Here is a 27,548-nt window from a genome sequence, read left to right on the forward strand (position 1 = left end):
TTGCACTGTGGGGATGAAGCCCTACCCTATCCAGTTATTTCAGCTGGTGGATGAGACTCGGCAGTTCACACAGGCAGTCAATCCAGTAATATTTTGTAAATTCCACTTTGGAAATAGAACCAGTCTGATTCAAGATTGGGGTACAGATAGACTCTGACCTCACACCTTTAATGCATTGTCTAAGCTGCGATGACACCTTTTGTTATAAAACCTTGTTATCTCAAAAAAGTGTCTTACAGGAAGTTCTGGGATTTACATATTAATGATACCTGCAACCCATTCTGAAATATGAAAGGTTTAACAATCCAGGTTTGTTCAATATATCATTTCAGTGGCAGGACACCGTAATGTTTTTCTATAAATTCTGTACCTTATGATCTTATTCTCCACAACCACCTGATGAAGGAGCAGCACTCCAAATGCTGGTCCTTCCAAATAAACCTGTTGGACAATAACCTGGGTGTGTGTGATTTTTTTTAAACTTTGTCCAGGTTAGGTTGGATTGATCATGCTAAAGTACTCACATTGCTCAGGGAGGTGCAGGTTTGTGTGAATTGGCTGTGCTAAATTACACACAGTGTCCAGGGATGCGCAGCTTAGAATGGATTGGCCATGCTAAATTACCTATAGTTCCCAGGAATGTGCAGGTTAGGATTAATTGGCCAGGTCAAACTATTCAGAGTGAAGATCTAGACCCCTCTTAAGGGGCCTTTTGGTTCGCAATTGGTCTAAAGAATCAATGAAATGCAGTCTGTACAAAGCAAGGTTATCAGTTTAATAAGGCATCTTGACCCAATTCTGTCCAGCAACACAGTGATTAAAGCTTCTGTGTTCCATGGCGAAGTTGTGCAATTACATTTGAAAATGACACGTTATTTATTTAGGTTTTTTAAGAGACAGTACAGCCTTAATTACAAGAAAAGACCAATCAAATGTAATAAGGTGACATGATTTAGAGCAGGTTAATCCAATGATATTTCCTGGGAAAGGGGTCTTAATTACATAAATCATCATGCCATGGTAGCAGCTCAAGGTTAGTTCAAATGGTCAATTAATGTGTCAGTGTTCATTTTAAACAAACTCCATTGTCCTCTTATCTTTGGATTGTAGCTTAATTCTGCAAAACAGCAGGACAAGTTCACAGAGTTCAATCATTATTCTCAGCCATTTTGTGTATTATTTTAAATTGAAAAGCCATTTTGTGGTTAGTAAAAACCTACATATACTTGTTGAGTCTGACAATACCCTAAATTCAAATTTTAGATCCTCACCTGAAGCATCAGAGTCTGAGGGGTGACCTGATAAACGTTTGTAAGAGGCATGGATATGGTGAATACCCAAGGTCTTTTCCCCAGGGTAAGGGAGTCCAAAGCTCGAGGGCATATGTTTGAGGTGAGAGGGGAATGATTTCGAAGGGACCTGAGGGGCAACTTCACACAGAGAGTGGTGCATGTATGGAACGAGCTGCCAGAGGGAGTGGTGGTGGTTGGTACAATTACAACATTTAAAAAGCATCCGGATGGGGATATGAATAGGAAGGGTTCGGAGGGATATGGGGCACATGCAGATAAATGAGACTAAATTAGTTTAGGATATCTGATCAGATGAATTGGACCAAAGGGTCTGTTTCTGTGCTGTACGACACTAATCGTCTTTGGCGAAAGCAGAAGTGTGGTTGTGAAGACTGGACTTTCAGAGCAGCTTTCAAAGGTGTTTTGTCTTTACTGGGAGCAGAAGAAGTTACAATGAAATCTTGCATTTGTGAGACATCGACTAAGTGAGTGAGTACATCCCAGATTTTGGTGGAAAGTGGGAATTCATTACACTGTGGGGATGAAGCCAGACCCTATCCAGTCATTTCTGCTGGTGTGTAAGACCAGACCTCAAGACTAGGGGGAGTAGATTTAGGACAGAGATGAGGAGGAGAAAGTGAGGACTACTGCTCTTCCTGGACTATAGTGAATCTATGGAATTGTCTTCATTAAGTATATTCAAAATGGGCTTTTGCTTGGTTGGGGAATTAAGGGTAATTGGGGCAATGCTGCTAGGAGGAGCTGAGACGATGGATAGATCGGCCATGATCGCAATGAAGAACGGGGCAGGCTGGATGGGCCAAATGGCTGACTCCTGCTTTTATTACTGTGAAACTATTTCCCATGGCTAACCCACCTAATCTGCACGTTACTGGGCACTATGGGTAATTTAGCACAGCCAATCCAACCGAATCCGCACAACACTGAACACTGGGTAATTTAGCATGGTCAATCCACCCGAACCTGGACAAAGTTAAACATCACATAACACCAGGTTATAGCCCAACAGGTTTATTTGGAAGTACTAGCTTTCGGAGCACTGCTCTATCATCAGGTGGTTGCGGAGTATAAGATCAGAACGCACAGAATTTATGGAAAAACATGACAATGTCCTGCTACTGAAATGATATATTGAACAAATCTGGATTGTTACCCCTCTCATCTTTTACAGTGGGTTGCAACTACCATTCATATGTAAATCTCGATAACATAAGGTTTTATAACAAAAGGTAACAACATCTGGGCGGCACGGTGGCTCAGTGGTTCTTAATTCTGCCTCACAGCGCTTGGGACCCAGGTTCAATTCCAGCCACTGGCCACAGTCTGTGTGGAGTTTGCACATTCTCCCCGTGTCTGCATGAGATTTCTCCAGGTGCTCCGGTTTCCTCCCACAATCCAAAAATATGCAGGTGAGGTGAATTGGCCATGCTTAAATTGCCCAGTGTGTTACATGCATTGGTCAGGGGGTAAATATGGGGAATGGGGCCTGGTGGGTTACTCTTTGGAAGGTTAGTGTGGACCTGTTGGGCCAAAGGGCCTGTTTCCGTACTCTCGGGAATCTAATCCAATCTCAGCTCAGACAATGCGTTAAAAGTCAGAGTCTGTCTTTATCCCCACCTTGAATCTGACTAGTTCTGTTTCTAAAGTAGGAATTTATAAAATACAATATGTTCTGACAGCTTGCAGATTGTGCATTTTTGAGCAAAATAGAATTTATCTGAAAATATAATTCTGCAAATGCAAATTCACCCCCAAGGACTTGTGTATACTTACAGCAAAAAAGTTTATTTCCGTGCTGTGTATCTCTGTCTATTTGGTAACAGATGCTTTATTTCTGTTGGTGTAAATATTGTTGTAAATCATAGCTATGTACTAACAGTTACATGTAAGGGAAAGAGAATTCCTCAAGTAGGGCACTATCAGAATCCTGGGAGACCCCTATTTCTGGTTTACTTCCTATTGACAAACATTAAGCATGAGCACGTATTTATTTCTGTTTTTTTTTGTTTCACTTTTCTTGTTTGATTCCCTGGTACGACTACACTCTGTGACTGGTCGGTTGTCAGGCTGGGAGGTAGTGGATTGGGTTTCGATTGACTGAATATTGAATTGTTCTGTAAGGTGAAAAGGGGTTGAGGGGTGGGGTGTTGGGGAATCAAAACTTCAGCAGAGCTGAACATCTTGCTGTGTGAGAACAGGGAGATCAACAGAGGACGGAGAAGCCAGGACCTGAAATCCGACCTGACACCGGATTACTGTGATCAGTGTTTTGATTTGCAATGCCAACCCTCTACCTTCACCTAGCTTCCCGTTTGACTACCCCCTCGACGTTCAAGGACTAATCCTTGTCGTCCTGAAGCCACGTCTCTGTAAGGAGTCTCAGACCATAATTATTCTCTTCAATGTGTGCAGTCAATTCATTCACTTTTGTAACAGTGCAGCATACATGCAGACACCCTGTTTTCGGTTTAGATCTTTGCAATCCAGATTTAATTGCTGGTACATTTACTCTCCTTGTCTCCATCATTCTGTGATGTTCATTTCCCACATCACTACATTGCTCACTGGCCTTGATTGGGATTGGCCGTGCGAAATTACCCATAGTGCCCAGGGATGTGCAGGTTAGGTGTATTTGTCAGGGTAATGTAGAGCAGTATGGGTGGGTTCCCCTTCAGAGGGTCCGGTGTGGACTCGTTGGGCCGAGTGGCCTGCTCCCACACTGTTGGAATATAAAAGCAGAGATGTACTACTAAGACTTTATAAAGCTCTGGTTAGGCCCCATTTGGAGAACTGTGTCCAGTTTTGGTCCCCACACCTCAGGAAGGACATACTGGCACTGGAACGTGTCCAGTGGAGATTCACACGGATGATCCCTGGAATGACAGGTCTAGCATATGAGGAACGGCTGAGGATACTGGGATTGTATTCGTTGGAGTTTAGAAGATTAAGGGGAGATCTAATAGAGACGTACAAAATAATACATGGCTTTGAAAAGGTGGATGCTAGGAAATTGTTTCTGTTAGGCGAGGAGACTAGGACCCGTGGACACAGCCTTAGAATTAGAGGGGATCATTTCAGAACAGAAATGCGGAGACATTTCTTCAGCCAGAGAGTGGTGGGCCTGTGGAATTCATTGCCACGGAGTGCAGTGGAAGCCGGGACGCTAAATGTCTTCAAGGCCGAGATTGATAGGTTCTTGTTGTCTAGAGGAATTAAGGGCTACGGGGAGAACGCTGGTAAGTGGAGCTGAAATGCGCATCAGCCATGATTGAATGGCGGAGTGGACTCGATGGGCCGAATGGCCTTACTTCCACTCCTATGTCTTATGGTCTTATGTGGGGGATTCTCTGAAGCGAAGGGATGGTTGCAAACGGTGCGGGGCAGGACAGCGCAGGCGCAATGCGTGCGCCCGGCTTGGCCCCGCCCACCCGCTCCTATTGTGGCGTCACAACGCGGAAGTGACACTGAATGAATGAAAATCCCTCCGTCTGGGCAAATGGTGGGGCGGGAAAATCTGTTCACTTGGAGCAATGGGAGTGAATCCAGGGCGGGAGCAGACCCTGTCAGCTCAGGGATGGGAGTTAATTACCGCGGAGGGTCGGCAGGAGGGAGTCTGACGAATAGATTGGATTCGGGGACTGGGGACGGGGCAAGTCAGTCATCTCCCGCTAGAGAGGAGTAACATACTACTGCCTCTGGGGTGAAAGGTGTTCTGTGGGCCTGTATAAATAAGTTCCTTGTGGATTGAGGAGTTTCCCCTATCAGGCTTCCCTTTTCTCGAGTCGGCCCGTCCTACAAAAAGGGATGGTGTTCCTGGGCATTCTTAAAATATATACCATAATGACGGGGTTGATCATTTTTATCCTCACTAGGCTTGCGTCTGCAGGTAAGATCAAAAAGACAGGTTCGGTAACGCCATGGTAACTCCCCCTGATTTCTACTGTCCAGATGGACCATCTGGTCTTTCTGATGTAAGAGTCCATTACAACAATCAATCTTCATCACGTTCCACACGTCAAAGGGGTCTGGTCCGGTGCACTGGACGACATCTCCTCAGTATGGGTGGTGATAACCTCTGATCATTCCTGGTCCCATCCATACTTAGAGCCTTTCCCCATCAGGATGTTGTACGTGATCAGAAAGGTGAGGAGATAAGCGATCCCCCACATGTCCCTCCTCTTAGTTCAAGTATCTGTAATAAGATTAACATTAGAACAACAGCAAGATTCAAAAACCCAAATGGACAGGGTCCACTCCTTTTGTTGGGATTCCAGAATTCTCTCCTCGTCTTTCCCCCTTTTGATTGGTGCGGTCAATCAATTTACAACGGTGCAGTTGGACCCAAGCTGAGCGCCCAGCGACTGTGACCGCCGGAGGGGTGGGAAGTAGAACCTGGAAGGGGCCATCCCAACGAGGTTGGAGACCTTTGCCAGTCCAGTTCTTGACGAGCACCAACAAACCAGGGTCTACCCGTAACGAGGCTGAAAGGGAGGGAACATCGCTGTAGGCCGCATGCTCCTGAGAGTGAAAGGCACGCATAACACTAGTTAGAGCAAGAACATAACCAATCATTGCTTCGGTGACGTGGTGGACGTGGACTGAGAAGGGAGCCGAACCGTTCCAAGGGGTACGGAGGGGGTGACCAGAGAGACTCTCAGCTGGAGACAGTCGTGTCTTGCCCGCAGACATGGATCACATCTGGAATAAGGCCACAGGGATTAACATAACCAGGAGAGGCCAGATTCGGCCATTAATTTGGCAAGGTTAGTCTTGAGTCTGGTTAAAACATTCAACCAGGCCGGCCGCCTGAGGATGATAAGCAGTTGCCAACAAATACAAAGCTGGGAACAGAGTTCTCTGTTAATATTACCCACAAAGTGTGGTCCATTGTCTGAGCTAATGCACGCAGGTATACTGAAGGGGGGAATTATTTCCTTAAACAAAATCTTCACCACAGTCTCAGCAGTAGCGTTAGGAGGAGGGTAGGCTTCAATCCACTTTGAAAAGACATCAGCAATAAGCAAAACATATTTCTCGCAACTCAACTCATTTCTCCAACTCAATGAAATCCAGTTGAAGTGTCTTCAAGGGACCCTCCAGCAAGGGAGTTCTCGTAGAGATACTTGAACTAAGAGGTGGGGGATCGCCTACCCACTGACCTGTTTGATCACGTACAACATCCTGATCGGGAAAGTCACTGACTGAATATCGATGCGATGTGGAACGATCTGAGATTATCCTGGTGTCATCTGGTGCACCAGACCAGACGCTTTCAACGTAGAGTCGCTTGAGCGATGGAGTGAGCTGCCAGAGGAAGTGGTGGGTGCTGGTACGATGACAAGTTAAAAGGCTCCTGGATGGACATATGAATATGATGGGTCAGGGCCAAGTGATGGCAAATGTGACTGGAGTCATAGAGATGTACAGCACAGAAACAGACCCTTCGGTCCAATTCCGTCCTTGCTGACAAGAGAGCCAACCCAATTTAGTCCCAGCTGTCAGCACCCGGCCCATATAGGGGCCAAGTGATGTCAAATTTGACTAGATTAATTTAGGATATCTGGGCAGGTTGGGCCAAAGGTTCTGTTTCCATGCTGTGTGATTCTAATTGTCTTCAGTGAAAGCAGAAGTGTGGTTGTGAAGGCTGGACTTTCAGAGCATGTTTTGGCCTGACTGGAAGCAGCTGAAAATGTGTTGTTGGAAAAGCGCAGCAGGTCAAGCAGCATCCAAGGATCAGGAGAATTGACGAACCGGGCGTGAGCCCTGAAGAAGGGCTCATGCCCGAAGCGTCGATTCTCCTGCGCCTTGTATGCTGCCTGACCTGGTGTGTTTTTCCAGCAACAGATTTTCAGCTCTGATCTCTAGCATCTGCAGTCCTCACTTTCGCCTGACTGGAAGCAAAAGAGTTGGACTGAAGTGTGTTGGTGTTAATGCCTTGATGTCTCATTTTGCTCCCAACTTCCCGGGGTCATTAACCATTTTGTGTCTGGTCCTTCCTCAAGAAGCTGCATTGCAGGTTCACCCTGAATTGACACTTTTATTGCTTCCCAAAATCAGACCTGCTCACTCTCAGCAGGATCCCAGTGTTGTGAAAGATATTAACTTTCAGGTGGAGGTATCCAAAATTCAGAGAGATGTCAGTCTTGATGTTTTTGCTTTTTCTGCCCCTGTAAGATCCTGAATCTTCAGGGGCATTAGTTAGAGCGGAGTGCGAACAGAGGGGAAGGGAGAGTGGGATGGTACTTTCAATTTTGTGGAATAACAAAAGGAAAGGATATTCCACAGAAAGTAGAATTGATTGTTCAGAATTTCTACCCTGCACTGATCATCCCTTTTGTAATCCCTTTTTGCAGAGTATTTGAAAATCTGAAGACTGAAGTTTCAAAATCAACGAATGAAGGGCTTACACCCGAAACATTGACTCTCCTGCTCTCCAAATGCTGCCTGACCTGCTGTGCTTTTTGATTGACTCTCCAGTGTCTGCAGTCCTCACTTTGATGTCAATGTCTGACAGTCTCTGAATCCATCGGGACCGCAACTATTTTTGACTGCGATTTCTGTGAGAGGGATCTACACTTTTTGGTTCCTGTTTGAGGACGTTTTCAGCATCAGTGGGACTGGACGAGAGACCCCTCTGTTACAGCGCACTGTGTGTGGAGCCTGAAACAGTTATACGGCCTGGGAAGGGGACTTCACGGCAGGGAGGGGCTCTACACGTGTTTGTGTGCAGCTGAAGCTGTGGCTATGGAGAAACCTGAGGAATCCCGCCCCGTGGAGAAACCGTGGAAGTGTGGTGACTGTGGGAAAGGCTTCCGTGTCCCGTCTGCCCTGGAGACTCATCAGCGCAGTCACACCGGGGAGAGGCCATTCCCCTGCACCGACTGCGGGATGGCCTTCAGACATTCCTCCCACCTGTTGGCCCACCAGCGGGACCACACGGGGGAGAGGCCCTTCAGCTGTCCAGATTGTGGGAAGGCCTTCAGATATTCCTCCTCCCTGATGAGGCACCAGCGTGTCCACACGGGGGAGAGGCCCTTCAGCTGCCCCGAGTGCGGGAAGGCGTATACCGACATCTCCTCCCTGATGAGGCACCAGCGGCCCCACACTGGGGAGAGGCCCTTCAGCTGCCCCGAGTGCGGGAAGGCCTTTACTGACATCTCCTCCCTGATGAGGCACCAGCAGATCCACACGGGGGAGAGGCCCTTCAGCTGCCCCGAGTGTGGGGAGGCCTTCAGTTATTCCTCTGCCCTGCGGAGTCACCGGCGCATCCACACGGGGGAGAAGCCCTTCAGCTGCCCTGAATGTGGGAAGGCCTTCACAGACGTCTCCACCCTGCAGAAGCACCAGCGTATCCACACGGGGGAGAGGCCCTTCAGCTGCCCCGAGTGTGGGAAGGCCTTTACCCACGGCTGCGCCCTGCAGAGACACCAGCGTGTCCACACCGGGGAGAGGCCCTTCAGCTGCCCCGAGTGTGGGAAGGCCTATACTGACATCTCCTCCCTGATGAGGCACCAGCGGGCCCACACGGGGGAGAGGCCCTTCAGCTGCCCCGAGTGCGGGAAGGCCTTTACCGAAGTCTCCTCCCTGATGAGGCACCAGCGGATCCACACGGGGGAGAGGCCCTTTACCTGCTCTCAGTGCCGGAAGGCCTTCAGCAGTTCCTCCACCCTGCTGACCCACCAGCGGGTCCACACGGGGGAGAGGCCGTTCACCTGCTCTCAGTGCGGGAAGGGCTTCACCTGCTCCTCCAACCTGCGGAGCCACCGACGCGTCCACACGGGGGAGAGACCCTTCAGCTGCCCCGAGTGTGGGAAGGCCTTTAGCGATTCCTCGAACCTGCTGGCCCACCAGCGGATCCACACCGGGGAGAGGCCATTCACCTGCTCTCAGTGCGGGAAGGGCTTCACCCGCTCCTCCCACCTGCTGACCCACCAGCGAATTCACGTGCCAACACGGGGATTGAAGGAGTGACGGCCGAGTGCCATTATCGATTGGACTATCAACGCGGTTCCGAGGACTCCCAGGTTTGAATCCCGCCAAGACAGACGGCAGAATTAGTATTCGGTCAGAAATGTGGAGTTCGGAATCCAACGATGAGACCGTTTCAGGGAGGGGGTGGTGCAGGGGAGAAAGCCCCCATCTGATTCCCTCTCTCCCTTGTTAGGGAAGGGAACCACCATTGGGGGAAAGGATTCACTCAGTCGTTCCAGCTGCATCCTTTAACCGGTCTGGTCTACACGTGACTCCAGACCCACAGCAGTCTGGTTGACTCTACACTGCCCCTTCCTGGCAAATGAGCAGGGAGAAACTTACTTGGAGACAGGGTATGGGTTAAAATTGCTGAGTGAGGCAATAATTCCTCCGGGTTACGGCTGTACCAAGGATCCAATTACAAAGGGACAACTTGGTGCTGACCAATAGTAAAGACAGTGAGGGGGGTGGAACAGGGGAGGTGTGGTGTGTGCACTTTGACCTTGAGCTGTTCAAACAGCAACTGCATTTTTTCTCTGCCTTTTTGCTGGGGGGATCTGATGCTGTAACAAAGTTGGGTCACAATAAAGGTTACCTGAACTTAACACCGGGCTCAGACTCTCATTGAAAGCTTTGAGCTCCAAGAGGTTTTTGTTTTAAAGCTGCTCATTTCTTTCAGCCTCCTGCACTAAGTTTAGAACATAGAACAGTACAGTGCAGAACAGGCCCTTCAGCCCTCGATTTTGCGCCAACCTGTGAACTATTCTCAGCTCGTTCCCTGATCCTATCCCAAAATCAACCATGTGCTTATCTAAGGATTGTTTAAATCTCCCTAATGTGGCTGAGTTGACTACCTTAGCAGGTAGGGCATTCCACCCCCTTACCACTCTCTGCACAAAGAACTTGCCTCTGACATCTGTCTTAAATCTATCACCCTTCAATTTGTAGTTATGCCCCCTCGTACAAGCTGACGTCACCATGCTAGGAAAGAGTCTTTCACTGTCTACCCTATCTAATCCTCTGATCATCTTATATGTCTCTATCAAATCCCCTCTTAGCCTTCTTCTTTCCAATGAGAACAGACCCAAGTGTCTCAGCCTTTCCTCATAAGACCCTCCCTCCAGACCAGGCAACATCCTGGTAAATCTCCTCTGCACCTTTTCCAATGCTTCCACATCCTTCCTGAAATATGGGGACCAGAACTATACACAATATTCCAAGTGTGGCCGCACCAGCATTTTGTATAGTTGCAGCATGATATTGCGGTTCCGGAACTCAATCCCTCTACGACTGAAACCTAACACACCGTGTGCCTTCTTCACAGCACTATCCACCTGGGTGGCAACTTTCAGGGATCTATGTACATGGACTCCAAGATCACTGCCTTCCTGTTATTCTTCCCAAAGTGCATCACCTCACATTTAGCTGCATTGAACTCCATTTGTCACCTCTCAGCCCAATTCTGCAGTTTATCCAAGTCCCCCTGCAACCTGTAACATTCTTCCAAACTGTCCAGCACTCCATTGACTTTAGTGTCATCTGCAAATTTACTAATCCATCCACCTATGCCTGTGTCTAAGTCAGTTATAAAAATGACAAACAGCAGTGGTCCCAAAACATCCTTGTGGAACACCACTAGTAACTGGACTCCAGGCTGAATATTTTCCATCAACCACCACTCGCTGCCTTCTTCCAGTTTCTAATCCAAGCTGTTAAAACACCCTCAATTCCATGCCTCTGCATTTTCTCCATCAGCCTACCATGTGGAACCTTATCAAAGGCTTTACTGAAGTCCAAGTATACCACGTCAACTGTCCTACCCTCATCTACATGCTTGGTCACCTTCTCAAAAAACTCAATGAGGTTTGTGAGACACGACCTGCCCTCGATGAAACCATGTTGACTATCTGAAATCAAATTGTTGCTTACTCGATGATTTTAAATCTTCTCTTCTAATCCTTTCCAAAATCTTTTCTACAATAGATGTAAGACTCACTGGTCTATAATTACCTGGGTCATCTCTGCTGCCCTTCTTGAACAAGGGCACAACATTAGTCCTCAGGTACTAAACCCGTAGACAATGACGACTCAAATATCAAAGCCAAAGGCTCTGCTATCTCCTCCCTCGCTTCCCAGAGAATCCTTGTATAAATCCCATCTAGCCCAGGGGACTTGTCCACTTTCACTCCTCCTTGAATTGATAACACCTGTGTGTAACCAACCTCGGTCCTTTCGAGTCTAATATCTCGTACCTCATTCTTTTCCTGAGTGAACACTGATGAGAAATGTTCATTTAGCCTCTCTCCGAACTCTACAGGGCCCACACTCCACTTCCCACTTCTGTCTTTGATTGGCCCTATTCCTACCCTAATCATCCTTTTATTCCTCACATACCTATAGAAAGCTTTCGGGTTCTCCTTTATTCTGTTTGCTAAAGACTGCTCGTGTCCTCTCTTTGCTCTTCTTAACTCTCTCTTTCAATCCTTCCTCGGTGATCTGTAATTCTCAATCGCCTCATCTGTACCATCCTGCCTCATCGACACATAAGCCTCATAGAACAGCATCATAAGACACAGAACTTACATCAAAAGATCAGTGTCATGCAACTGATAGAATATATTGAACAAACTTAGATAGTCTTCATCTCTTAGAATGGGTGTGGGCTTTGGTTCATTAATGTGTAACAATGTTCTTGAGATGACTTCAGGTTTTATATAAAAAAAAGACATGTCTGCTCAGACAATGCATTAAAGGTGAGATTTCAGTCTGTTGGTATTCCAATCTTGAATCAGACTGGTTCTGTTTCCAAAGTCTGAATTTGTAAAATATTACATGCATTGACTGCCTGCAGATTGTGTGCTTTTTGAACAAACTTGAATGTATCTGCAAATATAGTTCTGCCAATACAATTTCACCCCACAGAGTAGTGTGTGTGTATCTGTGTGCATGTGAGTTTGTGTGTGTGTGTGTGTGGGGGGGGGGGGGGTGGGGGGGGGGGTGGTGTTCGGGTACATAGTGCTTTGATAGTTTCATTACTGCTAGTCAGGGTGGTTAAGGTGGCATTTCGCAACATTGCCTTCATTGTTCACCCCATTGAGTATCGGGGTTGGGACATCATGTTGAGGTTGTACAGGATGTTGGTGAGGGCACTTTCAGAGTACGGAGTACAGTTCTGGTGGCCCTGTAATAGGAAGAACACTATTAGAGAGGGTTTAATAAAGATTTACCAGGATGTTGGAAGGACTGGAGGGTTTGAGTTATAAGGAGAAGCTGGGACTTTATTCACAGGAGCACAGGAAGTTGGGGGTGACCTCATTGAGATTGATAAAATCATGAAGAGTGGAGGTAAGGTGAATAGCAAATGGCTCTTGCTTAGCGTAGGGGAAATCAAAACTAGGGGGCTTTTTTTAATGTGAGGAGAGAGATTTAAAAGGAACCAGAGGGGCAACATTTTGAAAGAGGGTGATTTGCATGTGGAATGAACCTGCTGAGGATGTGGTAGATGCAGGTACGGTTACAACATTGAAACAGCATTCAGATGGTTACATGAGTAGAAAGGTTTAGAGGGATATGGGCCAAATGCAGGCAAGTGGGACTGGTTTAGTTTGGAATCCTGGTCAACATGGACGAATTGGACCGAAGTGTCTGTTTCTGTGCTGTATACCTCTATTGAAACCAGTAGATTTCTGAAAGGGGCTTGACAGGATAGATGCAGATAAAATGCTCCTATGTGGGGAGGGTCATCGAATTCCGACAAGGTGGAAGCGGGCCATTCAGCCCATCTATTTCACCCTGGCCCTCTGAACAGTATCCCACCCATAACCCAACCCCTTACTTTGTATTTCCCAGGGCCAAGCCACCTTAACCTGTACATCCCTGGTCACTTTGGGTAATTTAGCACGGCCAATTCTCCCTAACCTCTACACCCTAATCTATAAATTACCTTCTCAAGAATGTAATTTAAATGCAGAGCTTTTCTAAGACTCAACATTGGGACACAGATTGTCTCTACTTATAAATAGGGCAACGTCCCTTTGAAATGTAGATTCATTTAGATATAACTGCGTCACTTTACATATGAAGATATCCCTTTGAATGTGCTCACATCCCTTTGAAATATAATCTTGTCCATTTAAACCTCTTTATTTGCAGAAATACCCGTTAAAATGTCCACGTCCCTTTAAAATGCAGATTTCCCCCTTTAGATATGACGCCGTTCCGTTCGATGTCGGAATATCTGTTTAAATTGAGCCGTGAGCTTTCCCAATGTAGACAGGGCTCCTCGAAACGTGGCAGTGTCCCCGCCCCCCGCAGCTGCAGAGTGAGACAGGAGAGTTTGTTTTTGTGAATGAACAGTTGGAGCGCGAGGTGGCTGTGACTTGGTGACGGTGAGGCTCCCCGTGCCCCGCCCATCCCCCACCCCCGGCCCCGCCCATCCCCCACCCCCGGCCCCGCCCATCCCCCCACCCCCGGCCCCCGCCCATCTCCCACGTGCAGACGTCACGCGGGGGTGAAGGCGGTTGGGAGGAGAAGTCGCTCGAGCGAGGAAGCGGCGGGAGGGCGGCCGTTAGGAAAATCCAGATATCCTGAATTAATCCAGTCCCCTTTGCCAGCGCTATATCCCTCTAAACCCTTCCTATTCATATACCCATCCAGATACCTTTTAAAGGCTGTAATTATACCAGCCTCCTCCACTTCCTCTGGCAGCTCATTCCATACCTGCACCACCCTCCACATGGAAACGTTGCCCCTTCAGGGACCTTTTATATCTTTGTGGCCTCACCCTAAACCTATTCCCTCTAGTTGTGAGTCTCACCCCCAACACTGAGGAAAAGGCTTAAAAAACATTGCCAAATATCGAGCCACATTGGGGGGAATTATGGCTCTGCCCTTTTTGTTCTCCGATAGGTATTTGGAAACTTAAAATCTGTCAATAACATCAGCATTGCTACAGAGCACGTTGTGTACACTCCTCAGTGTCAACAAGCAGGGCACGTGTTTGCCAATGTCACCAAAACATTGGGCATGTTCCTCGCTGTCGGCAGAAAAGTTGCGAAACCTACTTTTGATGGACGAATAAGGAGCACTGGAGGACCAGGGGGAGACTTGTCCTTCTGCCATTCGGAGCTCCCCTATTGGTGAATGTGGAAGTTGGAGCATGAGCTTCTTAAGGTCCTGCTCCTCCTCTCTCTGAATGAAGATTGAGCTTCACCTCAGACTGCAACTTCTTTCCTCCGTCCAACATGTGAGTACAACACTCTCTTTTCTCACCCCCTTTTCCATTTACGTTTCATTCTGGGGTTCAAGTGTTGACTTGGAGCAACTGAAAGGAATAGGAGTGAATCCAGCGAGGGGACAGACTCTGGAAAAGTTAGTCCAGGCCTGTGTCTCAATTGGCAAAATAGACAGACAGGAGACTGGAAGAGCAAGCCAGGCAGTATCAGGAGGTGGAGAAGTCGAGGTATCTGGTGTAACCCTTGTTCAGGACTGGGGGTGGGTATAGGGAGAGCTGTGGAACAAGGGTGTGCTGGGGGCAGGGTATTGAAGTGGGGATAGGTGGAGACAGGTAGAGGGTATAGTAGACAATAGGTGCAGGAGTAGGCTGTTCTGCCCTTCGAGCCAGCACCACCATTCATTGTGATAATGGCTGATCATCCTCAATCAGTATCCTGTTTCTGTCTTATCGTCATAACCTGGTACGACCTGGTTGGTGAATGGGAGGAAGGAATCTAGTTGGCAGGGAAGAGTGGAAGGGGCTGGGAAGTGAGTTGGGGGATGGGATGGGAGATTATTTGAAATTGGAGAACTCTGTGTTGAGTCCTCTGGGCTGTGCACTGCTCAGACAAGATGAGGTTTTGTTCCTCCAATTTGTGGTTTGGTTTGTTGTGGTAATGGAGGAAGCTAAATATAGTCATGTCAGAAGGGGAGTGGGAAGGGGCATTAAAATGGGTGGAGACTGGGAAGTCCGCTCAGCCTCTGCGGACCCGGCTGTGATGCTCAGCAAACCGTTCCCCAAGTTTACGCTCGGTTTCCCCGATGTAGAGAAGACCACAATTGACAAAGCACAGCAGGTCAAGCAGCATCTGAGCAGTAGGACAGTCGAAGTTTGGGGCACGAGCCCTTCATCAGGAATGATGCGTGAATGTTCAGAGGGGCATCAGTGTCCTTCTGTGCCAGTTGTCAGACAGGTGCAGCAGGCAATGAGCAAGGCAAGTGGTGTATTAGCAAGCAGAATTGAGTTCAGAAGTAGGGATGTCTTCCTGCAGTTAGGGGGTCATTGAATATATTTAAGACTGAGTTCATCTGATTTTTATGTGAATGTTTATGGGGAAGGCAAGAAAATGGTTTAAAGACTAGTATAGAACCAAGTTACAGAGCCATACAGCACAGAAACAGATCCTTCAGTCCAACTAGTCCATGCTGACTATGTTCTCAAACTAAACCAGTCCCACCTGCCAGTGTTTTGGCTCATATCCATCCAAACCTTTCCTATTCATGAACTTATCCAAATTTCTTTTAAACGTCGTTACTGTATCTGCATCCACCACTTCCTCTAGACATTTAGTCCACACGTGAACCACTCTATAAAAAAAATTGTGCCCTTCAAGTCTTTTTAAAATCTCTTTCTCCTGTCACCATCAAAATTTGCTCCCTAATCTTGAAACCCCAACCCTAGGGGAAGGACACCCGTCGTTCACCTCCTCTCTCTCCTCATGATTTTATAAACCTTGATAAGGTCACATCTCCTCCTCCTCTGCTCCAGTGAAAGTCCCAGCCCATCCACCTAGATGCAGGTAGATCCATATCCAGTCATGATCGGTTCAATGCTGGTCCCAATTCTCTCTCACGGTGTCTAGGACAGCAAGAGACCACAAGACACAGGAGCAGAAATTAGGCCACCAGGTCTGCTCATTCCATTCAATCATGGCTGATATGTTTCTCAGTTACATTCTTCCGCTATAAGCAAAGTGAAAATGGAGGGAGTGAGTGTGGGATGGAGATTTTCGGTTTCCAGGGAATAAAAGAGAAAGAGTTCATTATAAATTAGAATTTATGGGATCGGCTGATGAGCCGAGGAGTGTCAGTTGGAGTTTAATTTAGAGAAATCAGAGGTTTGTATTTTGGTCAAGCAATCCAGGCAGGACTGACACAGTTAAGGGGAGTGTTGCAGAATAAAGAGACCTTGGAGTGCTAGAGTCTCAGGTGGATAGAGTAGTGAAGGCAGCGTTTGGTTTGCTTTCCTTCATTGCTAATAGCATTGAGGATAGAAGTTGTGAGATCATGTTATACACACTTCCCACTCGAACGTGTTATCTACCTGCTTAACTGTTTTTAGTGAATATAATCCACACCTCCCGCTGCTGCCATAACGTGGTTTGTTTGGAAGCCCTAGCTTTCGGAGTGATTAGATTTATTTTAGATTTTATTACTTACAGTGTGGAAACAGGCCCTTCAGCCCAAACCGACCCTTCGAAGAGCTACCCACCCAGACCCGTTCCCCAACATTTACCCCTTCACCTAACACGACAGGCAAATTAGCGTGGCCACTTCACCTAACCTGCACATCTTTGGACTGTGGGAGGAAACCCACGCAGACACTGGGAGAATGTGCAAACTCCACACTGACAGTTGCCCGAGGTGGGAATTGAACCCGGATCTCTGGCACTCTGAAGTGCTGCTGCTGCTTCAGGTGGTTGTGGAGAATAAGATCATGATTCGACTATTGAGAGCCAACGGAGTCCAGTTCATGGAGATGTGATACATTAAACAATTTAGATTCAATCTTCCATCTTTTAGAATGGAGTTCTGTTCTTTGGTATGTTAATCCCAGAACCTGTTTTCAGTAACTTTCTCAAGAACGTAATTTAAATGCATAGCTTTTCTATCAAAAATGTCAGGCTGACTCGACATTGGGACCAAGACAGAATTCGACCCTATTGGAGGGTAGGCTGGGACTTTTTTCACTGGAGCACAGGAGGTTGAAAGGTGAAGGTATCGGGTGCCTCATTAGCAAGTTTGCAGATGACATTCAGATTGATGGAAAATCAGATAGTGAAGGGGACTGTCAGACGCTTCAGCAGAATATAGATCGGAGAGTTGGGAAGAGAAATGACAGATGGAGTTCAACCCAGACAAATGTGAGGTGATGCATTTTGGAAGATGCAATTCAAGAGCGAGCTATACAGTAAATGGAAAGGTCCTGGGGGAAATTGATGTACAGAGAGAGCTGGGTGTTCAGGTCTATTGTTCTCTGAAGGTGGCAAATGCGTGTCAGTAGAGTGGTCAAGGCAGCATACAACACACGTTCCATCATCGGACGGATTGAGGAAAAGAGCTGGCAGGTCATGTTAAAGTTATATAAGATTTTGGTTTGGCGCATTTGGAATACTGCGTACAATTCCGGTTGCCAGATTTCCAAAAGGATGTGGATACGTTTGGAGAGAGTGCAGAGGGGGTTCACCAGGATGTTGCCTGTTATGGAGAGCGCTAGCTATGAGGAGAGGTTGAGTAGATTAGGATTATTTTCACTGGAAATAAGGAGGTCGAGGCGGGGTGGGGGGTTTCCTGATTGAGGCCGAAAAACCATGAGAGGTGTAAACGGGGTGGATAGGGAGAATTATTTTCCCAGAGGAGAAGACTTAATTACTCAGGGTTACGAGTTCAAAGTGAGAGGGGAAAGGTTTGAGGGAGATCTACATGGAAAGTTCTTTACAGAGAGGGTGGTGGGTGCCTCGAATGCATCACCAGCAGAGGCAGTAGGGGTGGGATCGATAGTGTCATTTAAGATGTATGTAGACAGATACATGAATGGGCAAGGAGCAGAGGGATACAGATCCTTAGAAAATAGGTGGCAGGTTTAGATAGAGTATCTCGATCAGCATTGCCTTGGAGGGCTGAAGGGCCTGTTCCTGTGCTGTAGGGTTCTTTGTTCTCTTTATAGAGGTTTCCAAAATCAGGCTCACTGCCTTTATTCCTGATGAAGGGCTTTTGCCCGAAACGTTGATTTCGCTGCTCGTTGGATGCTGCCTGAACTGCTGTGCTCTTCCAGCACCACTAATCCAGTGCCTGCAGATTGTGCAGTCTTTCAGCAAAGTAGAATGTTTAGGGTGCAGGTTTGCTCGCTGAGCTGTAGGTTTGATATCCAGACATTTCATTACCTGGCTAGGTAACATCATCAGTGGTGACCTCCAAGTGAAGCGAAGCTGTTGTCTCCGACTTTCTATTTATATGTTTGTCCTGGATGGGGTTCCTAGGATTTCTGGTGATATCAAAGTTATGAAGAGAGATACATATTTTGTTTTACCAACTACAATGGCAGTGCAGAGAATTTCAGAAAAGTGCAATAAATATTTGCTTTTTACCCCTTATTCAACTCATTCAAGAATTTCAAATTGAATCTGAGCTAACTTGAGAGCAAATGGCAACATTCGTTTGTTAATAGACTCACCATATATTATGAAAGATCACTTTTAGCTAAGTCACAATGTTTAATCCCAAACAGAGCAATTAAGTGCAAAGTTACGTTCAACCATTTAATAAAACCCTGCAAATTTTATTTTGTATGAAAATACAATCATTTTATAATTTGGATAAGATCTTTACAAAGGAAATATATTAAACAAAATAGCTTTCCTGGGTATCAATATTGACAACAGTTATGCAGCTATTATTTGGCAATTGACCAACTAATTGAAATAGTTTCAGAATAAATGAGCTGCTTCATTATTATACATTGAGGTATTGCATATCTTGGCTCTCACCCAAGTGTTGTCCGACGAAAAAAATGTATCTGGATGGGGACATGAATAGGAAGCATTCAGAAGGATATGGGCCAAATGCTGGCAAATGGGTCACGAGATTAATTTAGGATATCTGGTTGGCCTGGACTGAAGGGTTTGTTTCTGTGTGTCAGTACAGACGCCCCTCTTCTGGGATCCCCATACCAGCTGTTATTTTCATGAAATAATCTGACAATTGTTGACTTCCATCAACCTCTTCCATCCGGAGAAATTTCCTCTCTCTGCAAAGTGTGGTTCACGTTGGCAAGTTCAATCCTCCTCAGCAAAAAGGCAGAGAGAAAGTAGCTGCTTTTTAAACAGCTCAAGTTCAAAGCGCACCCCCCCCCCCCCCCCTCCAACCCACCTCACTTCTATACTATTGGTCACCACCAAGTTGTCCCTTTGTAATTGGATCCTTGGTACAGCTTTAACCTGGAGGAAGTATTGCCTCACTCGGCAATTTCAACCCATACCCTGTATCGCATCATCTGCTGCAGTGGGATTCAAACCCGGGAGCCCCTGGAACTGGGTTGATAGTCCAGTCGATAATGGCACTCAGCCATCGCGCCTTCAATCCACCTGCGATGGTACATGAACTCCCTGGTGCCTCCGGAGGTTGGTAGAGCTGGTGAAAGCCTTCCCGCACTCTGGGCAGCTGAAGGGCCTCTCTCCTGTGTGGATCTGCTGGTGAGTCAGCAGGTTGGAGGCCTGGGTAAATCTCTACCTGCACTCGGGGCAGCTGAAGGGCCTCTTCCCCCGTGTGGACCCACTGGTGCCTCAGCAGGATGGAGGAATCACTGAAGGCCTTCCTGCACACTGGCCAGCTGAAGGGTGTCTCCCCAGTGTGGATCCGCTGGTGGGTTAGCAGGGTGGAGGAAGTGCTGAAGCCCTTCCCGCAGACGGGACAGGGGAACAGGCGCTCCCTGGTGTGGCTGCGCCGATGAGTCTCCAGGACAGAGGGGACACGGAAGCTTTTCCTGCAGTCGCCACACTTCCACCATTTCTCCATGCGGTGGGATTCCTCGGGTTACTCCATGGCCGAACCTTCAGCCACACACAAACGTGTGAGGAGCCCCTCCCCACCCTGAATTCCCCTTCCCAGGCTGTATAACTGTTTCAGGCTCCACACTCAGTGCGCTGCAACAGTGGGGTCTCTCATCCAGTCCCACTGATGCTGAAAACATCCTCAAACAGGAACCAAAACACTTTGCTCCTTCTCTCAGACTCAGTTGAAAATTGTTTCCGGTCCCGATGGATTGAGCGACTGTCAGACATTGACGTTAAAGTGAGGTCTGCAGACGCTGGAGAGTCAGTGTCAAAATGTGTGGTACTGGAAAAGCACAGCAGGTCAGGCAGCATCCGAATCGGAGGAGAGTCAATGTTTCGGGCATAAGGCCTTCATCTGTTGATTTTGAAGCTTCCGTCTTCAGATCTTCAAATACACTGTTAAAAACAGATTACAAAAGTCATCACTATCCGTGCAGGGTAGAAATTCAGAACAAGCAATTCTACTTTCTGTGGAATATTCTTTTCTTTTGCTGTTCCACAAAATTAAAAGCACCATCCCACTCTCCCTTCCCCTCTGTTCTCACTCCGCTCTAACTAACTCTCCTGAAGATGCTGAAAAGCAAAAACATCAAGACTAACATCTCTCTGAATTTTGGATACCTCCACCTGAAAGTTAATATCTTTCACAACTCTGGGATCCTGCTGAGAGTGAGCAGGTCTGATTTTGGGAAGCAAAAAAAAACTGTCAATTCAGGGTGAACCTGCAATGCAGCTTCTTGAGGAAGAACCAGACACAAAATGGTTAATGACCCCGGGAAGGTGGGAGCAAAATGAGACATCAAGGCATTAACACCAATACACTTCAGTCAAACTCTTCTGCTCCCAGTCAGGGCAAAACATGCTCTGAATGTCCAGCCTTCACAACCACACTTCTGCTTTCACTTAAGACAATTAGAGTCACACAGCACGGAAACAGATTCTTTGGCCCAACCTGCCCAGATATCCTAAATTAATCTAGTCAGATTTGCCATCACTTGCCCCCTATATGGGCCGGGTGCTGACAGCTGGGACTAAATTGGGTTGGCTCACTTGTCAGCAAGGACGGAGTTGGACCGAAGGGTCTGTTTCTGTGCTGTACATCTCTATGACTCCAGTCACATTTGCCATCACTTGGCCCTGACCCATCTGAACCCTTCATATTCAGATGCCCGTCCAGGAGCCTTTTAACTTGTCATCGTACCAGCACCCCCACAACTTCCCCCACCTCTTAGTTCAAGTATCTCTACAAGAACTCCTTTGCTGGAGGGTCCCTTGGAGACACTTCAACTGGACTTCATTGAGTTGGAGAAATGAGTTGAGTTGCTATAAATATGTTTTGCTTATACTTGATGTCTTTTCGAAGTGAATTGAAGCCTACCCTCCTCCTAAGACTACTGCTGAGACTGTGGTGAAGATTTTGTTTAAGGAAATAATTCCCCGCTTCAGTATACCTGCGTGCATTAGCTCGGACAATGGACCACACTTTGCATGTAATATTAACGGAGATCTCTGTTCCCAGCTTTGTATTTGTCGGCAACTGCACGGTGCTTATCATCCTCAGGTGACCGGCCTTGTTGAATGTTTTAACCAGACTCAAGACTAAACTTGCCAAATTAATGGCCGAGTCTGGCCCCTCCTGGTTATGTTAATCCCTGTGGCCTTATTCCAGATGCGATCCATGTCTGTGGGCAAGACACGACTGTCTCCAGCTGAGTGTCTCTCTGGTCACCCCCTCCGTACCCCTTGGAACGATTCGGCTCCCTTCTCAGTCCACGTCCACCACATGACCGAAGCAATGATTGGTTATGTTCTTGCTTTAACCAATGTTATGTGTGCCTTTCACTCCCAGGAGCGTGCGGCCTACAGCGATGTTCCCTCCCTTTCAGCCTCGTCACGGGTAGAGCCCGGTTCGTTGGTGCTCGTCAAGAACTGGACTGGCAAAGGTCTCCAACCTCGTTGGGATGGCCCCTTCCAGGTTTTACTTCCCACCCCTACGGCGGTCACAGTCGCTGGGCGCTCAGCTTGGGTCCAACTGCACCATGGTAAATTAATTGACCGCACCAATCAAAAGGGGGAAAGAGGAGGAGAGAATCCTGGAATCTCATGAAAAGTAGTGGACGCTGTCCAGTTGGGTTTTTGAATCCTGCTGTTGTTCTAATGTTAATCTTATTACAGATACTTGAACTAAGAGGAGCGAGTGGTGGTTTATGGAAAATATTCAGCCTGGTGTCTGGTTACTAGTGGTGTGCCACAAGGATCTGTTTTGGGACTACTGCGGTTTGTAATTTTTATAAATGACTTAGATACAGGCATAGGTGGATGGATTAGCAGAATTGGACAGAGAGGTGGCAAATGGAGGTCAATGCAGCTAAATGTGAGGTGATTCACTTTGGGAAGAATAACAGGAAGGCAGTGATCTTGGAGTCCATGTGCACAGATCCCTGAAAGTTGCCACTCAGGTAAATAGTGCTGTGAAGAAGGCATACGGTGTGTTAGGTTTCATTCGTAGAGGGATTGAGTTCCGGAACTGCAATATCACACTGCAACAAAACCAAACACGGGTGCGGCCACATTTGGAATATCCTGTATAGTTCTGGCCCCCATATTTCAGGAAGGATGTGGGAAGCATTGGAAACGGTGCAGAGGAGATTTACCAGGTTGTTGCCTGGTCTGGAGGGAGGGTCTTATGAGGAAAGGCTGAGAGAGGGTCTGTTCTCATTGGAAAGAAGGTGGCTAAGGGGGGATTTGATAGAGACATATAAGATGATCAGAGGACTAGATAGGGTAGACAGTGAAAGACTCTTTCCTAGGATGGTGACGTCAGCTTGTACGAGGGGACATAACTACAAATTGAGGGATGATAGGTTTAAGACAGATGTCAGAGGCAAGTTCTTTATGCAGAGAGTGGTAAGGGGGTGGAATGCCCTACCTGCTAAGGTTGTCAACTCAGCCACATTAGGGAGATTTAAACAATCCTTAGATAAGCACATGGTTGATTTTGGGATAGTGTAGGGGGACAAGCTGAGAATAGTTCACAGGTCAGCGCAACATCGAGGGCTGAAGGGCCTGTTCTGCACTGTACTGTTCTATGTTCCATGTTCTAAACTTAGTGCAGGAGGCTGAAAGAAATGAGCAGCTTTAAAACAAAAACCTCTTGGAGCTCAAAGCTTTCAATGAGAGTCTGAGCCCGGCAGTAAGTTCAGGTAACCTTTATTGCAACCCAACTTTGTTACAGCTTCAGATCCCCCCAGCAAAAAGGCAGAGAAAAAGTAGTTGCTTTTTGAACAGCTCAAGGTGAAAGTGCACACACCACACCTCCCCTGTCCCCCCCACCCCCCCCCCCCCCCCCCCCCCCCCCCACTGACTTTACTATTGGCCAGCACCAAGTTGTCCCTTTTGTAATTGGATCCTTGGTACAGCCGTAACCCGGAGGAAGTATTGCCTCACTCAGCAATTTTAACCCATACCCTGTCTCCAAGTATGTTTCTCCCCGCTCATTTGCCAGGAAGGGGCAGTGTAGAGTCAACCAGACTGCTGTGGGTCTGGAGTCAGGTGTAGGCCAGACCGGGTAAAGGATGCAGCTGGAACGACTGAGTGAATCCTTTCCCCCAATGGTGGTTCCCTTCCCTAACAAGGGAGAGAGTGAATCAGATGGGGGCTTTCTCCCCCGCACCACCCCCTCCCTGAAACGGTCTCATTGTTAGATTCCGAACTCCACATTTCTAACCGAATACCGATTCTGTCATCTATCGTGGCAGAATTTGAACCCGGCAGACCCCGGAACCGGGTTGATAGTCCAATCGATAATGGCACTCGGCCGTCACTCCTTCAATCTCCCTGCGATGGCACGTGAACTCGCTGGTGCTTCCACAGGTTGCAGGAGTAGGTGAAGCCCTTCCCGCACTGAGAGCAGGTGAACGGCCTCTCCCCGGTGTGGATCCGCTGGTGCCTCAGCAGGGTGGAAGATGTGCTGAAGGCCTTCCCACACTCGGGGCAGCTGAAGGGCCTCTCCCCCGTGTGGACCCGCCGGTGGGTCAGCAGGTGGGAGGTATACCTGAAGCCCTTCCTGCACTGAGAGCAGGTGAATGGCCTCTCCCCCGTGTGGACCCGCTGGTGGGTCAGCAGGGTGGAGGAATTGCTGAAGGCCTTCCCGCACTCGGGGCAGCTGAAGGGCCTCTCCCCCGTGTGGACACGTTGGTGCCTCAGCAGGGTGGAAACCTGGGTAAAGGCCTTCCCGCACTCTGGGCAGCTAAAGGGCCTCTCCCCCGTGTGGACCCGCTGGTGGGTCTGCAGGTTGAAGGAGCAGGTGAAGCCCTTCCCACACTGTGAGCAGGTGAACGGCCTCTCCCCCGTGTGGATACGCTGGTGGGTCATCAGGGAGGAGACGTGGGTAAAGGCCTTCCCGCACTGAGAGCAGCTGAAGGGTCTCTCCCCTGTGTGGATACGCTGGTGACTCTGCAGGGTGGAGGAGCAGGTGAAGCCCTTCCCGCACAGAGAGCAGGTGAATGCCCTCTCCCCCGTGTGGACATGTTGGTGCCTCAACAGGGCGGAGGAATTACTGAAGGCCTTCCTGCATTCAGGGCACCTGAAGGGCCTCTCCCCCGTGTGGATACGCTGGTGGCTCCGCAGGTTGGAGGAGCAGGTGAAGCCCTTTCCGCACTGAGAGCAGGTGAACGGCCTCTCCCCATTGTGGACCCGCTGGTGACTCCGCAGGGTGGAGGAATCGCTGAAGGCCTTCCCGCACTCAGGACAGCTGAAGGGCCTCTCCCCCGTGTGGACACGCTGGTGCCTCAGTAGGGTGGAGACCTGGGTAAAGGCCTTCCCGCACTCTGGGCAGCTGAAGGGCCTCTCCCCCGTGTGGACCCGCTGGTGGGTCAGCAGGGTGGAGGAATTACTGAAGGCCTTCCCACACTCGGGGCAGCTGAAGGGCCTCTCCCCTGTATGGACACGCTGGTGCCTCAGCAGGGTGGAGACCTGGGTAAAGGCCTTCCCACACTCTGGGCATCTGAAGGGCCTCTCCCCCGTGTGGATACGCCGGTGACTCTGCAGGGTGGAGGCCTGGGTAAAGCCCTTCCCGCACTCTGGGCAGCTGAAGGGCCTTTCCCCCGTTTGGTCCTGCTGGTGGGCCAACAGGTGGGAGGAATGTCTGAAGGCCTTCCCGCAGTCGGTGCAGAGGAATGGCCTCTCCCCGGTGTAACTGCGTCGATGAGTCTCCAGGGTAGGCGGGACAAGAAAGCCTTTCCCACAGTCACCACACTTCCACGGTTCCGCCACAGGGCGGGATTCCTCAGGTTTCTCCATGGCCACAGCTTCAGCTGCACACAAACACGTGTAGAGCCCCTCCCTGCCGTGAAGTCCCCTTCCCAGGCCGTATAACTGTTTCAGGCTCCACACACAGTGCGCTGCAACAGTGGGATCTCTCGTCCAGTCCCACTGATGCTGAAAACGTCCTCAAACAGGAACCAAAAAGTGTAGATCCCTTTCACAGAAATCACAGTCAAAAATCGTTGTGGTCCCGATGGATTCAGAGACTGTCAGACATTGACGTCAAAGTGAGGACTGCAGACACTAGAGAGTCAGTCAAAAAATGTGGCGCTGGAAAAGCACAGCAGGTCAGGCAGCATCCGAGGAACAGGAGAGTCAATGTTTCGGGAATAAGCCCTTCATCCGTTGATTTTGAAACTTCAGTCTTCAGATTTTCATATACTCTGCAAAAACAGATTACAAAAGTCATTACTATCAGTGTAGGGTAGAAATTCAGAACAAGCAATTCTACTTTCTGTGGAATAATCTTTTGTTGTTCCACAAAACTGAAAGTACCATCCCACTCTCCCTTCCCCTCTGTTCTCACTGCGCTGTAACTAATTCCCCTGAAGGTGCTGATTCAGGATCTTACAGGGGCAGAAAAAGCAAAAACATCAAGACTGACATCTCTCTGAATTTTGGATACCTCCACCTGAAAGTTAATATCTTTCACAACACTGGGATCCTGCTGAGAGTGAGCAGGTCTGATTTTGGGAAGCAATAAAAAAGTGTCAATTCAGCTACAATGCAGCTTCTTGAGGAAGGACCAGACACAAAATGGTTAATGACACCGGGAAGGTGGGAGCAAAATGAGACATCAAGGCATTAACACAGACACACTTCAGTCAAACCCTTCTGCTCCCAGTCAGGGCAGAACATGCTCTCTACGAGAACTCCCTTGCTGGAGGGTCCCTTGGAGACACTTCAACTGGACTTCATTGAGTTGGAGAAATGAGTTGAGTTGCTATAAATATGTTTTGCTTATTGTTGATGTCTTTTTGAAGTGGATTAAAGCCTACCCTCCTCCTAACACTACTGCTGAGACTGTGATGAAGATTTTGTTTAAGGAAATAATTCCCCGCTTCAGTATACCTGCGTGCATTCGCTCAGACAATGGACCACACTTTGCATGTAATATTAACGGAGAACGGAGAAACCTTCCAGGTTTTACTTCCCACCCCTACGACGGTCACAGTCGCTGGGCGCTCAGCTTGCGTCCAACTGCACCGTTGTCAATTGAATGGCTGCACCAATCAGTCCCCGATTCCATTCTATTTGTCAGACTTCCTACTGCCGATCCTGTGAAGAGAAATATCACTTTCCAATACCTCCGGTCTGTGTATACAAACAGCTGGTGTAACACTGCCTGGGGTACAGCAGGCCTTATGTGGCACATGGACTTGGAACGGAACCCTTCCCTTGTGCATTTATAGGCCTTTTCTCTTTTCAGAACCTGATACTGTCACCAAGACCATGTACAATAGAGCGAAGGGAGAGCCCAACGGGAACAGCATTCTGAGGACCATTGTCTCCCATACAGTGCGAGTGCTCGAGTCACTTGGCCCATTTTGTACAGTGCTAAAGCGACTCCTCTTGCAAAACATTGACCCTATACTCCTGTAGACCTGACCAGACCCCCTGCTGTAACATTTCAGTAACCTATTTTGACAAACTCTCCCTAATATACACCAAACCAGACTATTATTTCTTCAGCTAAGGTAAAGCTACCAATTTCCTTGTCCTGGATGGCAAAGATGTCCCTCATAAGGTCACTATCGGAGCCCTTGTTCCCACAACAGTACCTTGTCCAGGCCAGTGGACAAGTCGATGGAACCTCAGCCAACCTTGCTCCAACTGAAAGGATCCCAAGGGACTGGGTGACAATACAGGACACCCGATAGGCTGGGGAATCCAGAGTACCCTGAGGTTGGAAGGATCGGCAGGGGTGACAAGTCAACAGAACCTCAATTCCCTCTTTTGTGGCCTGACCATTTAAGGAAATAAGAGTAAAGAGGCTCTGGAACAGAGTAAACTGGGATTATCAGACCTGTGTGTTTACTCTATGCAGAATTGGTGTGCCTTAGGCTATATACTCGCCCGGGAGGGTGAGGTCTGCACTATTGTCCAAGATAAA

At 48.1% G+C, this 27,548-nt stretch overlaps 2 protein-coding genes across 3 annotated transcripts in view; one reads left to right on the forward strand and one right to left on the reverse strand.

Moving 5' to 3' along the window:
- The window catches only part of LOC140460747 (uncharacterized), a 175,083-nt gene that overhangs the window by 33,678 nt on the left and 113,857 nt on the right, over window positions 1-27,548 (reverse strand). Inside the window, exon 5 of the mRNA XM_072555398.1 lies at window positions 24,033-25,225. Coding sequence (XP_072411499.1) covers window positions 24,033-25,225 — 1,193 coding nt within the window. The remainder of the gene's footprint in view (window positions 1-24,032; window positions 25,226-27,548) is intronic.
- LOC140460746 (uncharacterized) overlaps window positions 1,233-27,548 on the forward strand; it is a 75,485-nt gene continuing 49,169 nt past the window's right edge. Inside the window, exons 1-2 of one of the 2 annotated variants that reach the window (XM_072555390.1) lie at window positions 1,233-1,392; window positions 7,667-9,889. In XM_072555390.1, coding sequence (XP_072411491.1) covers window positions 8,058-9,284 — 1,227 coding nt within the window. In that variant the 5' untranslated portion in view covers window positions 1,233-1,392; window positions 7,667-8,057 and the 3' untranslated portion in view covers window positions 9,285-9,889. Of the gene's footprint in view, window positions 1,393-5,879; window positions 6,077-7,666; window positions 9,890-27,548 lie in introns of those variants that run through there. The other variant, XM_072555392.1, reaches the window with a different exon arrangement.

The sequence above is a fragment of the Chiloscyllium punctatum genome, chromosome 36 (genome assembly GCF_047496795.1).
Source record: "Chiloscyllium punctatum isolate Juve2018m chromosome 36, sChiPun1.3, whole genome shotgun sequence".
Classification (NCBI taxonomy): domain Eukaryota; kingdom Metazoa; phylum Chordata; class Chondrichthyes; order Orectolobiformes; family Hemiscylliidae; genus Chiloscyllium; species Chiloscyllium punctatum.